Here is an 18683-nt window from a genome sequence, read left to right on the forward strand (position 1 = left end):
CTTATTCAATGTCCTTTTTTTAAATTTTGTTTTTGTTTTTTTGTTTTACTTTGCCTTAAGTATCAGTGGCTGGTATTGGCAGCCTTCACGAATACCTGACACCTAGAAATAAGGCCGGTATATGTACTCGACCATCCCTAATTTGTAGTAAATTATAGAATAATTTTGGGAGAATCAAATTGAAAGGGGATAATTTCCAGCGGCACACCTCATGATCTCTCGTGGAACACTAATGTGTACAGTGTTTGGGAATAACTGGCATAAACATATTGTTTTAAATGCTAATGGGTAATACAGACTAAATAGGGACACTATAGTGTCATTTATTCAGTTACATTGGGAATCTTGGTGCAGTATCTTGGTGATGCTTCGGGGGGAGCAGATTGAATGGACCCTAGAAGTGACAGATTGATGTCCTTTATTGAGAAGTTGTAATATCTTACTGTCTCATTCCTCCCACCTCCCCCAGCAGGTTTTCACACCTTATTAAAGCCTGCAGGTGCACAGAGGCCTCTTTGACCCCAACCACTCACTCCTTCTCAGCCACCGTCTCGACCTGCGGCGTGCCGCAGCGATGTGTTGCGGGGCCTGTACAAAGAGCCATGCTCCGAGCACCGCCACCCCTCCCATGTGGGAAGCACAAAGGCAGCATTTACCAGTACTTTCTGGTGACCTTCAGAGGGCAATGTTGTTGTAGCTGGACACTGCCTTTTGGATGGCAGAAGTAGCGCTCTGTATCAATGGGTCATCGCGTTTGTTTGCTCAGAGTGGAGGGGACGGGGGTGGTGGTGTCGGGTCAAATGTACATGAATGTAAGCGCTTTTAGGCGGTGGGTTGACTTAAGTGTTTCTACATGAACATTCTTCTTTTAAAAAATGGTTCTCATTTGCATTTGGACCGTGCACAAACTGCTTTTTTACTGACTGTTTGAAAAACTCCAGGGAGGATTTTCACACATTTCCTTGACTTGTTGTTGTGTATTTTTAGGCTTCATATTGGCTATATGCTTTATCCATACATCCATCCATTTTCAATAGCGTTTTACTCATTAAGGTTGCGGGTGAGTTGGAGCCTATTCCTGCTGACATGAGGCAAGAGGCAGGGTGCACCCTGGACTGGTCACTAGCTAATCGCAGGGCCCATATAGAAAAAGTCACAGTCACATTCACACCTATGGACAGTTTCAAAGGACGGGCACACTTTTGTGATCAAGAGACAGATGGGCCAGGTCATACAAAAAAGAGGTACATTTTTTAAAATGTAAATAGTTTAATTTAATAAAAAAATTATTCATTGACATATTTTAATTGTGTCATTTGTAATTCATAAAGGCAATATTTATAAAATACATATAAATGGTTAAATGGACATGTTAAATATTTTTTAACCAATATTCTTTATTTGCAATAAATCAACTAACTAGTTATTTAACAGGTAAATGCTCGATGGGCCCCATTAAAGAACGGAGTGGGCCATACGTATGGGCTGTACTTTTCCTACCCTTGATTTAGAGTCTTCAATTAACCTAACATGCATTTTTTGGGGGGAATGTGGGAGGAAGCCGGCGAAAACCTACTCAAGCACGGCGCGAACATGCAAATTCCACACAGGAGGGCCTTAGCTGATATTCAAACGTAGGACCCCTCGACTGTGAGACACACGTGCTAACCACAACCACTCCATGCTGCCTATATGCATTATTTTTAAGATAATCCGTAGGTAAAGGTAAGTAGGTAGGCTAGATAAGTAGGTAGGCTAGATACTTAATTGAACCCGCAGGAAATTGTGGGCATGTTACTGTTTGTCAACAGACCATTTCTTCGACACCAGAGTGAAGAATTTGTTTCAGAAAAATACGAGTGTCCACCTTTAAGAGCTCACACTTTCTAGCTGCCTTGCATTGCATCATACAGTATGTTCACATACTGTATGATGCTCGACACCATGCAATGGTTTACCCTAGATCACCATCCTATGGTAAACCTGGAGTCTAGATTTTGCCCCATTGTGATGGAGGGAGCACTACTGCTTATTTACAATTGTCCACAGCCATGTACAGTGTTGACTCACTGCCATTGTCGCATGCCGTATGCTGCTCTATTTGTGGCCCCGCCTGGATGTGAATGGAGACAGTTCTGTATCTGCTCCCCCAACCCCCAGTGCCAGAAGCATACACACAGATTGTTTTGACTGAGATTGACAGCTGTTCAAATACTGAAGGAAGATAAGTCATTGCCGCGTACATGAGGTGTTGTAAACGTGGATGCAACCATGATAAGAGCATTGCAAAATCATGAAATCACACCACACCAAGTTCTCTTTTACAGGACCTCTATAATTTACTGACATTTGTTACTTTTTAGGTATGGTTCTGATGGAGATTGCAGATGTCCACAAAAAGGTCCATTTTGAGCTGGAGCAAAATGTAAGCAGCCCTAGAAGCCTGATTTTTCTCTTCATTACGTAGCCTGGACAAGTAACCATATGACCTATAACTTAATTGGCTATTCAAAATATACGTACCCTGTTTTTGCCTATGAGGCAAAAAAACTGTGAACCGTTGGTTCACAATAGTTTCTCAACAAATATTATCGCTAAGTCGTGACCCACGTTTACAGAAGTGAGGAAATATAAAGAACATGCATTGTACAAAAATAGCATTTGAAAACCTCAATATCATATTTATGAACATAACTACTCATACATGTTAAACGTGCCTCTCAGAGAACCTTATTAAGAAACTAAAGATGACCATAAATGAATGTACAAAAATGTATCACACTCGTAACACTGAATCAATAGTTTGTCTACTTTTTAGGAAATATAATGAAGGCTACAGACCAAAGCCACTATAACAATCTTAATAGAATGAATTATTATGCTATACATTTTTTACTGCCTGCCCGCGACCCACCCAATATGGCTGCGGACACACTTTTGGGTCCCGACACACCAGTTGAGAATCACTGCTGTGAACTATTGTTTATATTATTTAATGTTTGTGTTTTAGATAAATTTATATTTATTTGAAATTTTCTATGCAGAATATGCAGAATAAATGGTAGATGATATAAATTTGGGATACGGTATACAGTTCGACTACCGACCAATCGCAATACTTCTTGTTGATGATTGTATCTGCCTTAATTCGAAAATGTCTTCAAGCACCTCTGACTACGGAGCTGGACAAGTTATCGCCCATTTTCCTTCACCAAAAGTTTGAAGAGTTGTGCATTTTATAAGCAAAAATGAAAACAATGAATTAAAAAAGTAAAACCTCGGCAAATGATTATTGTATCACCTTAGGTAGGATGGAAAACATAATAACAGATCTGAAATATTAAAAGGTTGCCGCCTGCCTATGTCGCAACTATTGAAACTACTGTATTAATGTTAAACAGCTTGTGTCTCGCTATTGATGTATAATCATTCTGTCATTTAAGAAGTTACAAAAGGTGGAAGAATATTTGTCAAGCTAAGAAACGCTCCAAAATTCCTTGCAGGTTTGCTTCAGGCTGAAATACTAGGAATACCTACTGTAGTGACAAGACGTGTGTCTGTCGGACAAACTGAAACCTGCCATTCCTTGGATTGGAAGAATTTTGGCGTCTTAAAATGCTACGGGTGAACATGTTGTCTCCTTAGTGTTGTGACTATCCTGCGGCGATTGTAATGGGTCTACAAGACAAGAACAGTAGGAAATCTTTAACCAGGAAGCTCTTTTAACTCTATTATCATGCCAGCCTATCATAATATTGCAGTGTGATTGAGACGTGCTGCATGTTTAAAGAAAGGAACAGGAAAGTGTGCTGCAATAAAGGTCTTTGTTTGTGTCTCCATTTTAGTTCAAGAGATTCCACCGAGAAGTTCTTATTGAGCTGGAGAAGAAGACAGAAATGGATATGAAGTACATGAACGTAAGTGGCTTCATATTAATTTTGCTTTGTTCAGAGCTTGCAAAAGTACTCACCCTTTGTACTTAGGTTAAAGTACAGATACATGGTGGAAAATGTTTTGAAATTATTTACATTTGTCTCTTTTTAAAAAAATGTATATACCGTAATTTCCGTGTATAATGGGCATCCATGTATAATACTCACCCCCAAAGTTGACCTCAAAATTCTGGAAAACCCTTCTACACATGTATAATGCATTTTTACAATGCATGATTTTGCATCTACCCATATGATCAAAACATGAAGTATCAGTTGTATTTTGTTAGTTTTTTTGAAAGAATTATTCAGAAGTTAAGCACTTTATTAGAACACAAAAAACTTTATTTTTATTTACTTGATCTTATTTTGAAATTCACAGCCCTACTTTTACTTAGTAAATGAGAAAGCACACAGTTGTGCTCATATATTTGATTACCCAGGCAGAATTTGTAAGATGTGTACAATTCTTTAAAGAAAACATGAAGGACTAGGCGAACCGCATTTAATTTTATTTTTATGGGATTCACATCAAACTGTCAAGCCTTTCAGAAAAGCATTATCATTAAAAAAAACATAACCAAAAGAAATGAATGATGGTTGTTGTTCAGTCATCAGCTGCATTTAAAAAAATAAAAATGAAAAATATTTCACAAATTCTGCTTGCTTATGTAAACCTATGAGCACAATTGTACATATATGCAGTCTTATGTACCCCTGTCATATTGGAATGAAAGAGTAGGCTGCAACTTTTTCATAACCTCTAGGGGGCGGTGGCATATTGCAATGAAAATGTACACCTTTTTCATAACCTCTAAATGGCGACATACATTTATAAAATGGGAAAGTCTTTCATTTCCCCCTGTACCAATGTATAATGCGCAGTGTTAACTTTTGACAATTTTGACAAAATTGCGCATTATACAGGAGAAATTACGGTATTACAGAAGGATGGCATTTGAGCATGCGTGTGTAGACATTTTATATCCACTGTACGTGTGTAAGAGGAGACTGGTAAAAGTAGAAGCACTGATTCAACTCCTGTACTGAACTAAAAGTAAAAAGGTACAGACTCTGAAATGTACTTAAGCACAAAAGTAAAAATGTATGTTATATTGTCAGTTGTACACAATTCCTGTTTTGATAACTTAGTGCAAGTGGGAAAAACAAACTTCTCTTTTGACATGAGACTTAACGCATTTGCCACTAATCATCTTGTAGCCGAAAGCATCAACCAATTCTCTTTGATAAGGCCACAGGTGGCGAATACCTTGGTTCTCCGAATCCGTTGTCGTCGTCGTGAATGCTCGTTGGTTGCGTTTCTCCATGTTGCTGCTGTCCCAATTTATTTATTTATTTTACATGCCTTGTAAGACCCCAAGATCTCAATCAAGCTCTCACTCATGGTTGACTTCATCCCTCTCTATTTACATCGTTTTTATATCTGCGCCAAAAAATGTAATGAGCCTGGTTTGACAGCGTAGAAAGTACAGATAAATCTATATCTGTTTTTTGTTTTGTTTTTACATCTTAACTACTGTAGAGTAATGACATATTGGAACTTCATTTTTGTTTTAGTCAAATCAATCACTACAAATTTACAACAGACAGATACACCATGATAATTTGCCCCCCTCATTTATGTAAATAAGGCAACCAAAATGTTAGAAACACCTTTCAGTATAATGCGATCCAGTTCTACACCAATCAAAGTAAATCCAAATCTCCTCATCATTGTATAGTAAATGCTGAATATTTGATAGAGCTCTTTTTGACTATATTATTTAAAATATTTTAATTATTTTTGTTCTATTTAAGAATGCCTCACATTATTTTGAGCATCAATTGTATTCTAAAAAGAAAATGTACTCCCATTACTATAGGCCACGTTCAAACGCTACCAATCAGAACACAAGCAGAAGCAGGACTCCCTGGACCGCTCGCAGACTGACCTGAAAAAGCTGAGGAGGAAGAGTCAGGGCAAGAACGTGTCCAAGTATGAGATCAAGGAGAATGAGGTGAGACTGAAACCGCAAAGATGCTTCTTCCTTTCACGAGGTCTCATGCAAAGCCACGGTGTCTTTTCCTAGACTCATCCTGTTGCATGCATACATTGGAGACACCTATCGCATGTTATTTACATAACATAAAAGGACGTTCATGGAATTGTATTTAATTTCTCAGCAAATAATGCATGGCTCTTAATAACAAAGTTCAGACATACACTACTCAAAAACCTAGGGATATTTGTCTTTTGGGGGAAATTTTAGGATGAACCTAAAATGCACAATAACCTTTACATTTGAGCATAATTTGACCTCAACATTTTTAATGTACATGTCCAGCTCTTGGTCTTATGATGTCAAAATCTGAACAGTTTGTGCTCAAATTTAGTTATTGGGTCTCTACTTTGGTTAAATGGTATACTATTGTATGTGTTCTCTTGTTTGGCTTGTAAGATAATTCTAATAGATGTTGATATATGTTTCCTTTACTTATTAGTCTCATCTGTCCTTTCTCCTCTTCCCTGGGGCTCGTTTGATTACATGTCTTAAAGTTGTAGCCTAGCTTGAGTAGATTTGGAGTTAATGAGTCTGAGTCATATTGCTTGAGGTTTGTATATTAGCAAATGCCCTGATAGAATTCATGTATTTTGCTGGGGGTTAATTCATGTATTTTGCTGGGTCTGTTGTGCAGACACAAATGGCTGTAGGCGATTTGCAAATCAATTTGTTGACAAAAGTATAACTTGAATTGTTCTCTAGGCTGCAAAAGGAGCTTTTTTTTTTTTTTTTTTTGGCTGGTATCGGCCTCATGTTTATCACTGATCTGGATTGAAACCACCAACATTACATATTATGTGTGTGGAGATTGACACCCTGAGCATGACTCTCCTGAGCTGAAACTGTAATCCCCATTCTCCCAAGTTGATTCCTCGTTTATAGCAAAAGTGAGGTGAGGCCCAGCTTTAAGGGCTCACAGAAGCACGATTGCTTGCACGCGCCAAATCTGCGGAATTGAGAATTTGTTGAAAATGGGAAGTGAATAGCACTGATTCAGCTGGCTGTCATAGGGAGGTGTAAGTAAGAGGTGTGAGTAAGGAGGAAGAGGCCGTTTTTATTGTTGCCATGACAGCCTGGGGAGGACATATGCAAAAAGAGGAGCAGGGGAGGAATAAAAGGACAGAGAGAAAGTTGAGAAGTGCTTTTTTATATATGCCTTATGTCGAGTATAAGTCGGCCATCTGTACTCTTTAACGAGCAGGATCGTTCTCAATCTCGCGGTGGGGGAGAAGTGCCTTTCAATACCCAACAGACTGAAAATTGCAAATTTTTTAAAATAACTTCGTATGTAAAGCTAACGTGATCAAAGAGACATGAAGGTGTGGCCACAGTCATTTTCCCCTGCAAGGCAAGGGTGTGTCAGTCTATGCTATATTTATTGTGTAAATGCTGAGATGCAAGCACAAAAAAATACTGAAATAGATGCTAAATATGGCAGTCTTGCCATTTGTCAATCGATTCAAACTCAGAGAATAAAATACGCGTCTCCCTCAAAGAGTAGCTATTGTTTGTCTCCAGCCAGACATTTTTAATTATTGAAATATTGGGCTTTTTCATCCAAAGGTAAGAGAGGGAGGTTGTAGGCAAATAAAAAAGCAATTACTGTATGTCATGGCATTCCTGAAAAGACTGTAGCGCTTATGATGTGTCCAGTCAGACTGCTCTTATGCAACGCCAATTTGTAACCAACGACAGGAGCGCGGCGGTGTGGGGGCGTATTTGGGGTATGATATGATATGATATGATGTGTTAATTAATGTTCTGGTATTTTATAGTTTTGTGAATGCATATACTAATGCTATAGTATTTTTTGGCGTGTCATTTTTCTTCTCTTTATTCTATAAAACGTACTTTTTTCAGTTCAAGATCGTTGATTTGCCAAATATTTTCTTAAATTGGATTTCAGGGGCACAAATGATGGTGCCCTTTGAATTCAGCCTAGCAACATGTGGCTACATGAGCATGTGATTAGGGTTAGTATCCTATTTTCAGGGTTGAACAAACAACAAACAAACAAAAAGAACATTGCTTTGGTGCCATCTTGTGGCATTTTGGTGCCAAGAAACTAAGTTGAAATCATTTGAGGAGCTTCATTTAGACAAAAGTAGTGTTTCCCTGCCATTTTGTAGCATCTATAGGCCATTGTAAAATTTATTGGGGGCGTCAGTTACTCGTGGATTAAGGAGGTAGACGTGCTAACCACTACCATAACGATTCCCGAATTAATTTCCAGCCTCCAATTACATGTTCTTAAGAAAGAAAAATACCACTGTTGGGAGAAATATGAATATCAAAATATAATGTAATATAAAAACATTCTAAAACATACTCATTCTGTAAGGTATTCTTAATCAGGTTACTAATCTCCCATATTGTGTCTTCTGACTTTACTGTTTTTTTTGTGTGTCTGCAGTACGTGGAGACCATCTCGTCCCGCCAGATGGACATGGAGAAGTTCATCGCTGACGGCTGTAGAGAAGCTCTGCTGGAAGAAAAACGCCGCTTCTGTTTCCTGGTCGACAAACACTGCATGTTCTCTTATCACATTAGTAACTTCCACGATAAAGTAAGAGCAGAATCATGAGTAATCCCACTCAGCTAGTTCTGTGTTATACAGTAGATTTTACCATAGTCTCCGTGTGCCTCTAGGCAAAGGACATGCTGAACGAGAAGCTCCCCAGTTGGCAGGAGATGTGCTGTGATGTCAGTAAGGTCCCTGACACGGTCAGGCACATGATAGACGGACTTTCCATCAATCCAGAGCAATCGGTGCTTGCTGAACACCACAACAGGGTTTGTGTTTGTTTGTCTTGCAGTCATTCATGCGTTACACAAAGAGTAGGACGGTACAGGTTTTTGGGCCACGGTTCGATACACTTTCGGTACGCGTTTAGTGCGTCAAGAGAGCAACATTCTTCTCTCTCAAAATGATAACTTTATTTTGCTTATCAGCAACAATCACATTTTGTAGTGTACAGTGGAACCTCAGTTTATGAAGACCCTGTTCACAAACAATTCAGTTTACGAAACATTACTTTGGGTTGCGTACTATTTTTACTATATCTTGGCATGGCCGCGGAAGGCTCAGAACTTTGTGCTTATTCTTTTTTTCGATCAAAATAATGTAACTATAATGTTGTTCTGTTGCAAGAAAGGATTAATTGCTTTTCTATTCATTTCAATGGGAAAAATTACCTTGGTTTTCAAACATTTCAGCTTCAGAATGGAGTCACAGAAAAAAGAAAATTTGTAACCCGAGGTTCCACTGTACTTATTTCAACTCTTTTGAATGGTAAACTACCTCTTATTCCTTTTTCTAATTGTATACCGGTGAAAATACAGTGGTATAAAATATGTATAACAATTCTTTAAGTGTTAGAGCGTCAGCCTCACAGTTCTGAGGTGCGGGGTTCAATCTCCGTCCCCGCCTGTGTGGAGTTTGCATGTTCTCCCCGTGCCTGCGTGGGTTTTCTCCGGGCACTCCGGTTTCCTCCCACATCCCAAAAACATGCATTAATTGGAGACTCTAAATTGCCCGTAGGCATGACTGTGAGTGCGAATGGTTGTTAGTTTCTATGTGCCCTGCGATTGGCTGGCAACCAGTTCAGGGTGTACCCCGCCTCCTGCCCGATGACAGCTGGGATAGGCTCCAGCACGCCCGCGACCCTAGTGGAGAGAAGCGGCTCAGAAAATGGATGGATGGATGAATTCTTTAAGTGACAAAACCACACATCAAGACTACAAATCATGAGCAATTAACACTCCCACTGCACAGGTTATTTTCTTGTTTATCTTGCGTATACTCTGTGTTTAAGTGGCATGGTAGCTCTGTTCAAAAGCGTTCTCAGTAGACCATTGTTGTTTCGCTAGTGTTGCCTTTTTGAGGCGCTCAACTGTCGTATGTACAGCAATTGTTACATTATATCAGGACACAAACACAGGAGGTCAGTCATATTGCTTGTGTTTCCTTAAAATGTGTGAGATATCTTTCAAGCAATGCTTGCAGACTGAAAAATAAGAGGCGAGATAAAGAGGATGTCTCCTATAACTTTGTGTAACTTTTTAAGTTTTATCTATTTCCTGTTTGCACATTATCTCGTAAAGGTGCCACTATCTGATGTGACTGATCTTTGCGTGGAGTGGCTTTAAGTTGACTATCAGCCATGAAGATTCCAGTTTGTTTCCTTCTGATAAAGTCTATTGAACATTTAGGCCATTGCTTGTATTGCCATATAGGAGAGAACAGATAAGATCATAATCTTGCTTAATAGTAATCACTGCCAGCCTTCTTGGTTAACATGAATATTTGACTTCTGAAGGCGTCAATGGCAGTGAATGTGTTAATAACTCAACACCGACTTTGACCCATGCCCTGGGTATCAGTATTTTAACTCTCATTTTAAAAATGTCTTAATGATTTTTTTTTCCAATTCTCTTTTGTCCCCTCAGAACAGCGTCGAGTCAGTGGTGCTGCCCCCTGTACCCCAACTAAAGGCGCACACTAGTCCACTCGCAAACATGTTCAACCCTGAGCCCAGATCTCCAATCACTTCATCTTTAGAGAATCACTCAGGTACAGTACAACCACCAACCATTCAAATAACTCTAACACCACTTGGTCTTTTATTAATGCGCACCCGATTAAAGCATGAGAATATTTTTTTATTAACATTACTGCCAGCAACTTTTAGCATAGCTCAGCACAAAATTCTGTAAATTGGAAGGAGCAGCCCACTTGGTTCGATCAGTCTAAATTTTGTCAAAGTTGCATCAACCAAAATAGCATATAGGTCTAAAAAAATGCAAAATGGTTCTACAGAGACATGCTTGAACAAATCACTTATTGCAGCACCCCTCTTCCTGTTCATATCCATTGGTTATAATCAGGTATATCTTTGTCTCTATAGCGACAATATCAGACAAAAGTATTGAGACACACCCTTTAGTTTCCCTTGAATGTTATTAAGACAATTCTGCTTACTTTTTTGTGGGAACAGTTTTGGGAAGAGCCTTATTCCATGTCCAAAAGAGGCATGGTTGGATGAGTTTTGTACAGAACTTGTGAGCCCTGACCTCAACCCCATCAGGGGTGCTATTCATATGTTAAGCAGTTTCACAGCTGTGGATATCACGGGAAGATGGCTCACAGTGTAAACTATTTAACATATACGTTTTATTGACCTTTTACCTTTTCAGACCAGGGCAGCTTCAACGAGGACAGTTCGTCCCGGGTGACGTCCCAGTTCTCGGGTCTCAACATGACGAAAAAGCCTCGGGTCAGGACCGTCTTTCCCCACTCGGCGGGCAACAACACCACCCTCCTCAGTTTTGACGAGGGCAACATGATCACCTTGCTCATTAAGGAAGAGAAGGACGGGTGGCTTTACGGCGAGCTGGAGAAGACTCGGCAGTAAGTTTTCACTCTTTTTTTTTTTTTGTCTCGTCAACCCAGGTTTAATTATTATTATTCCATGAGCAGAAATTCGTGCAAGTCAGCGTGGTACATTAAACAATAAAGTGAACCCCCGTTTATGGTGGGGGATGCATTTCAAGCCCACTCGCAATACAGCCAATACGCAATTTGGTGACAATATAAACAAGTAAGTGAAATTTTGCCAACAAAGTAACTTTTCTGTGTCAACAATTTTTTTTTAGTACATGGACATGTAAGAAATTGGATGACGTCTGGTGTTAGTTTTTATTTTTATTTTTTAACGGGGGCTTTTAAATCTTTCATAATCTGTTGTCCTTTTCTCATACCTACCAGTTCGTATAAAGTCCAGGGCCGTCGTCACCTCTGTGAGGCGGACAGTTACTCGTACCAGCAATCGTGCAACAGAACTGACAATGGCATTTTTCCCCCCACATTGCTCAAGTGGCAGTGCAAGTTTTTGCTTTGTCTGGATATATTTTGTTCTGTTAATACAAAATGTATTAACTTGTGTAGGAACACAAGAGTATGTCAAGTATGTTTTAGGTAGCATACGTGAACCTCTTGTGCTCACTCTTTGCCCTGCCTAAAACATCATGCAGGAGCACACGTCTGAGTTATGTATTGTGTGTGTCCTGTTTTTCACTTGTTTGTAGACAAGGATGTTAAGCGTACATGCATTCTGCAACTACGGCAATAGCTACTAGGACCCAAATACAGATGGAAATACAATCTTAAAGTGCTTTTGACTAACCACAAATAGATGCATGATTAATCTATTTCCACAATAGTAGTGTAGACCCTTTTTATCCATTTCATGCAAAGGGAACTTCAATCATCCAGGGCAAAAGTGGCTGGTGCTAGGGCACCACTAGGGGTCTATCTGTGCACATGCCTGATTCCTTTTATGTTGTCTGCATATAGCAGGTATTAAAATCTCTAGTTGCGCTTTTGAAAAATGGTTGCTAGAAGGGTCAGTAGTCTCTAAATATAGTGCCAAAGTCGCTAACTTAGCAACACTGACTGTGCTTTTATAAACTAAAACATCCATCCATCCATTTTCTGAGCCGCTTCTCCTCACTAGGGTCGCGGGCGTGCTGGAGCCTATCCCAGCTGTCATCGGGCAGGAGGCGGGGTGCACCCTGAACTGGTTGCCAGCCAATCGCAGGGCACATAGGAACAAACAACCATTCACACCTACGGGCAATTTAGAGTCTCCAATTCATGCATGTTTTTGGGATGTGGGAGGAAACCGGAGTGCCCGGAGAAAACCCACGCAGGCACGGGGAGAACATGCAAACTCCACACAGGTGGGGACGGGGATTGAAACCTGCACCTCAGAACTGTGAGGCTGACGCTCTAACCAGTCGGCCACCGTGCCGCCTAAACTAAAACAATTATATATTATTTATGTTACTTTTATCTATGTACAGTTAAAAGTTTAGAAGTAATTTCTTAGCCAGATTTATGAATCATTCTGCGATTAATTATTGCTAAAACTTTGCAGTCCATATAGTCAATTGACAATAGAAATGCAGCTGATAATTTTGTTCGGACACTTAATTGACTAATTAATGAGTCAAGAGTTGCTCTAAGATCCCTTACTTCCCCCTAAATCTCAATTCTTCCACCTTTTGTGGGAACAGTTTTGGGGAAGCCACGTTTCTATTCCAGCATGACTGTGCCCCATTGAATATAGCAAAGTCCATAAAGGCATGCTTGGATGAGTTTGACATGGAAGAACCTGAGGAACAACTGCATAAATTCCCACAGACACACTACATAATCTTGTAGAAAGTCTTCCCAGATGACAGGAAGCTGTTCTGCATGCTAATATATCTTCCATTTGAGGTCCTGTAGCATGGCTAGGTGTCCCCCTATGTCTTTCCATATCGTGTAATATAGCATTTATTTCATATATAATATAAAACGGCTTTGTGTCTAATATTGTGGTTTACTTGTCTTGTATATTAGACGTGGTTGGTTCCCCTCATCCTACTGCAGATCTTACTCTGAGCCTCACATATCAAATAGGTAAGAAAACATATTTCCATCATTAGAGTACATTAGATAGAATAGAAAGCCTTTATCTTCGTTTTATGGTACAGATACGTACAGACGCAATTGTGCATTGCAAATAGCAGTAAGCACAGTCGAAAAAAAGTAGCAGCAATATGGAATAAGTGTTGATGTTGCTGTGAATCCAGTAAAAAGTCATTATTGTACATTTAAATTATTATAGCATATGTTTAAAGGTTGAATGTCACATGTCATACAGCAGCAAATTGGGGTCACCGGTGCGAAGTCCGAGTGTTACCAGTCTGGCCGAGCTGGATGAGGAGGAGCCCGTGTTGCTGCCGCCGCCAGACTACTCGGATGACTTCCCCACCAGCACGGTGATCCAGTCAATGTCATCGCCACCGAATATGGCCAGTACCAGATCTTTATTCAACTTAACGAAATGTATTTACAAATTGCACAATACATCAGCGTATATATTATGTAGAAAGGAAAAAGTTCAAATGTCCACAAACTCTCTCAGGAGACTTTTCAGTCTGTAACTTACTAACAACTTGGATCGTTTCATGCAAGTAATTTCAATTAATTGTTAAAATTAATGTCTATTAAGATGATTTTTCTTTAACAAAACATTTTGTATGGTTGTGTATGACAAAACACATTCTGGGAATAATTGTTTTCTTCAGTAATGTTGAATCAAGTGCAAAGACATTTTATTTTATTTTCATTAGTGTGATCTGAAGCCTATCCCATCTGACTTTGCCCATCTGACTTTGGGCAAGAAGTGGGGCACACCCTTGACTGGTCACCAGCCAATTACAGGGATTTTATTTTTTTGATTTTTACAGTAACACACTAATGCTATTTGAGTAACAGGCTAACTTCTTTATCTAGCCCTTTAGCCCTTCTTTATCTAGTTTTTACTTTGCTGATTTGTTTCCAATATAGTAGGTATAGCTTTGTTTTGACCTTATTGTTCAGCTATTGTGGGTACAAAATTAGACTAAATGAGGCTTCAAAACACCTGAATCGTTTTCTTTATTATAGCTTATCGTTTTGAAGATGGCTGTGGCCAAGTTTGATTTTCACCGGCTGTCACGTGTTAAGTATTTCCTGTAGGAATATATGTATTGCTTTCTTTTTTCTTTTTTTTTCTTTTTTTTATTTATTATTATTATTTTTTTGCAGAGTTAGTCCATAACCCGCACCCAACCCACACATAAAATGTCATGACACATTTCCAACCATGACTAATTGCCTCTTATCAACTTGACGATCATTGCCACACCCTTGAATGAGGCACAGCAAGAAACATCATTCCTTCCACCGAGTTGTATTATATGTCATGATATTTATCTAGCTTATGATTAATAAGGATGCAGTGTATTAAAAACAAAAATGTATGTGGAGGCATGTTTAGAACACAGGAGGTGGAAAAAGTACTCACACTCTGTACTTGACTAGAAATACAGATACTTGAGTGAAAAAAAAGAAAGTAGAAAGAAGTACTGGTTCAACTCCTGCACTTAAAAGTACAGAAGTACAGACTCTGAAATGTACTTAAATACAAATGTAAAAATATATTTTTACTTTAAATTATATACAATACCCATTGCCCACCACTGGCTCTGAGGTTTTCCAGCGCTCTCCGGGTGTAACGATTAGATGATATGAACATACTGTACACAGGCAGGCAAAGAGGACAAGAGGGTCCGGTCACAATATAAGTATGTAATATGTGTGCTGATAGAAGATGAATCTGTCCAACCAACCAGCAAACAAGTCTAGGCACAACTCTGCTCTCCACTTTATCGTTTTGTCTGTACTCAGTGTCCTCTCTACTTGCTGCCTCAGGATTTTAACGTCTACAAGCGAGATGCCATAGATCCTAATTTTCTTATACTGCTTCTTTATGATTTTCCTTTTCACCACATGAGCGTTGTTCAAGGAAAGGTCGAAAGCTAGCTGCTCTCTTTAAGTCTTGTTTATGAGGCTGTAGGGCAATAATTGACATTGTCATCATTATCGCAGCAACTTTTCATCGGGTCGCATTTCAACCAGACCCTTTTAATCTGTTGTGGGTGTTTTAAATCGGTTTCATTTGGGGAAAGTTAATTAATCGGTGAAAATACGGGATGATTTGTTTCTTTATGCCAAAGGAATATTGTTGTTTGTCAAGAGAGGGGTGGGCAAACGTTTGTGCTTTAGGGCCACATTTGATTTTTAAAATATGCTTGTTCCTTTGTAAAAAAAAAATAAAAAATAAAAAATTAAAAAAAAAGTTGCAAAGTAAAGAAAGTTTAAAAAATTTATGTAAAATGGTTTATTTTCAAAATAAAATAATTTGCTCTCATGTTTTAAATTGTATTCATAATGAATGTAGTTATAATTAATTAAGCAATTATTTTTAAAATACATGTTAAATGTATGGTATATATAAAAATCTGTATCAATCTACCCATTTTCAATACTGCTTATCCTCACTTGGGTCGCGGTGCTGGCGCCTATCCCAGCTGACCTTGGGCCATCCAGCCAATCACAGGACAGACATATAGACAAACACCATTCACACACACATTCACTCCCAGGACAATCTCGTCTTCAATTAACCTAAGAAGCATGTTTTTGGAATGTGGGAGGAAGCCGGAGCACCATTGACTAATATTTGTTTTATTAATATTTACAATAAATCAATTATCCAGTTATTAAACAAGGTCAATTAATCCAAAAATAATAAATACATTTGAATTAGCAAATTCTTGGGTGCCATAAATATTACATTGAGGGGCATATTTTTCCCCACTCCCGATCTAAAGGTATGTTTAGGATTGCAGAAGAAAGATTCCCTTCCTGACAGACTAGATCAGGGGAAAAAGATATTTACGCACAGTAAATAACAAAAGACAGTTTGTTTTGTTTTTTTTTCCAAGGTCTGCATTTCGAGACTTCTGAGTTTTCTGCTCTCTGCTGGGTATAAAATGTAATACAGTTGAGCATAGTAGAAATAGTTGGATTTGTGATACAGGCACAAACAAATTTATCTTAAAACGGGCCTCAGCTCAGTTTCCCCTCGGGCAACATAGCTGAGGAACTTGTATTCATAAAATAATAATGAACATCCTCAAGCGAGAGAGAAGAGGAGTGAGTGTTAGGCTCTTCGCAGGCGTTTCAAGACGAGCTAGATTCCAGAGAGGGAGCTATCTGTAAACTAGTAGTTCTACATGTCAAAGCTGTACTTGGCACCATCAGGCAGGAGGACAGTTGCTGATGAGTAGTCTAATCCAACAAGTTTGGTAACACAGCCTTTTCTTCACAGCTGGAGGGATTTGTGTGGATTTATGAGGGATTTATTGCGTGGTGGTGGCGTGTTATGTGTTCTCTACTGGATGTCCTCTGCAACTTCTAAGGGTCTTGCTTGTCATTTGTCTCACTGTAGGTTTCTTTAGTAAATGGGACAGCAAAGGTTCCTTTTCTAGGGTGAGTGAACTAACTTCTTCCAAAATGTTGTGATTAACATTGACAACCAAATAACCCAATGACAATTTCAAACGTTCTTCCCTGCAGAGGAGGGAATCCTTTCGCGACAGTAAAGCTGAGACCCACTGTCACCAATGATCGATCAGCACCAGTCATCTAAACGCAAACCATTTCAGGGGAATCACGGTAGCCCTCCAACCCGCCCGAAAACTGCACCCCAACTAGACATCTCACCAGCTTGCAACAGTCTTTTCAAGAGATCATAACATCCATCCATCCATTTTCTGAGCCGCTTCTCCTCACTCGGCTCGCGGGCGTGCTGGAGCCTATCCCAGCTGTCATCGGGCAGGAGGCGGGGTACACCTTGAACTGGTTGCCAGCCAATCGCAGAAGAGATCATAACATGAATGCATTTTACCGTGCCACAATATGGACATATACGTATATTCCAAAGTGTAATGTTCATTCATCCAGTCTGTGTTCATGTCAAGTAATTCAAAATATTACTCATAATGAAAACACCTGCAATGAATTGCATACATGAAAAAACTGTTGTTTCTCAAATGACTGAATGAGAGAAAATCCAAATATCTTTTCTGTTTCTGTCCTCCAGACAAAATATTCGAAATAACCCTTAGTTGTTTTTATGTGCCAATTGTTTTTAGCCAATCTCTGTCCTCGTATATGTCAAATAAAAACGTTTATCTGCCGGTTGATTTAGAGGAAAAATGTGTTTGTGCAGAACAAACTGAGGACAAGCATTTTCCTAAAATGACTCAAGCTTTTCTATTATTGTTTGTGCTGCAGTTATTGCAGTGATAAATGTTTGTTTTACCATGTTCCTGACAAAACTGCCCAGCAAACAGAAAATGTCTTCCTGACTTACAGAAAAAGAAAAAGAAATCTAAAAAAAAAGTCACATTTTTATTTTTTAATATATTAAGTATTGTCTTTTCTCTTTTTATTTAAAGAGCTGTGCGATGTTGTGCAGAGATTGTGAGAATGAAGGGAGCGTGCTGTGTTGATATAAAGGATTTGTCCTTTGAGAGACAGCAGTGAAGTATGTCACTATCTGAAATAAGATTTTATATTTATAAGCAGGATGTTTGTAGGAGATATTTAAAGAAAATGTACAGCATATGTCCATGATGTGCTCAAGCCGAGCTTGGTTTTGGTTTGACTGCCAATGTTTTAAATGGATAACATTTTGATGAAGGGAATATTTTTCACGCTTTGTGATTTGGGCAGGTGTGCAGTTTATGCAATATGTTAATGACGTTCCTCACTGATTGACATTTACGTTATTTGTTAATATATCAGGTCACAATTTTGAAATAGACAAACAGGATTCTGTGAGGAGATCAACTTTTGGTCACGTATTTGCTTTACAGAAAGTGTACTCTGTGATGGATGAGTGATCAGTTATTCCTCTGTGCCTCCTTCAGTGTACCTTGCCATTGTGTTCACAATGTAGCCTTTTTTCCCTTAATAAAACATGATACAGTCTACATATTTCAATGTAGTGGGTGTATGTATGTATTTATTTATTTATTTGACATGATAGTGAAGGGTCGAAGGGGTTATTAGCCCCACTGTTTGATAAAAGTGGGCAGAAGCGCAGAATGGCTCTTTCACAGATGCATTTTCAGAATAATTTCACACTTGTCTGGTGGGCAGGCCCTCCAAAGACCCACCTATGTTTGTATAAAAACATTTTACACATTAGGTCACCTTTGCACGAGGGCTCTGCTCTGAAATATG

At 39.0% G+C, this 18683-nt stretch overlaps 1 protein-coding gene across 2 annotated transcripts in view; it reads left to right on the forward strand.

The window, feature by feature from the left end:
- Nucleotides 1-18430, forward strand: part of baiap2l1a (BAR/IMD domain containing adaptor protein 2 like 1a) — a 27959-nt gene extending 9529 nt beyond the window's left edge. Inside the window, exons 4-14 of one of the 2 annotated variants that reach the window (XM_061755536.1) lie at nt 2364-2425; nt 3846-3917; nt 5816-5950; nt 8409-8561; nt 8645-8788; nt 10445-10568; nt 11192-11405; nt 13401-13460; nt 13705-13855; nt 16882-16922; nt 17010-18430. In XM_061755536.1, coding sequence (XP_061611520.1) covers nt 2364-2425; nt 3846-3917; nt 5816-5950; nt 8409-8561; nt 8645-8788; nt 10445-10568; nt 11192-11405; nt 13401-13460; nt 13705-13855; nt 16882-16922; nt 17010-17082 — 1229 coding nt within the window. In that variant the 3' untranslated portion in view covers nt 17083-18430. The remainder of the gene's footprint in view (nt 1-2363; nt 2426-3845; nt 3918-5815; nt 5951-8408; nt 8562-8644; nt 8789-10444; nt 10569-11191; nt 11406-13400; nt 13461-13704; nt 13856-16881; nt 16923-17009) is intronic. The other variant, XM_061755537.1, reaches the window with a different exon arrangement.
- Nucleotides 18431-18683: the final 253 nt, after the last annotated feature.

The sequence above is a fragment of the Phyllopteryx taeniolatus genome, chromosome 19 (genome assembly GCF_024500385.1).
Source record: "Phyllopteryx taeniolatus isolate TA_2022b chromosome 19, UOR_Ptae_1.2, whole genome shotgun sequence".
In the NCBI taxonomy this organism is placed as follows: Eukaryota; Metazoa; Chordata; class Actinopteri; order Syngnathiformes; family Syngnathidae; genus Phyllopteryx; species Phyllopteryx taeniolatus.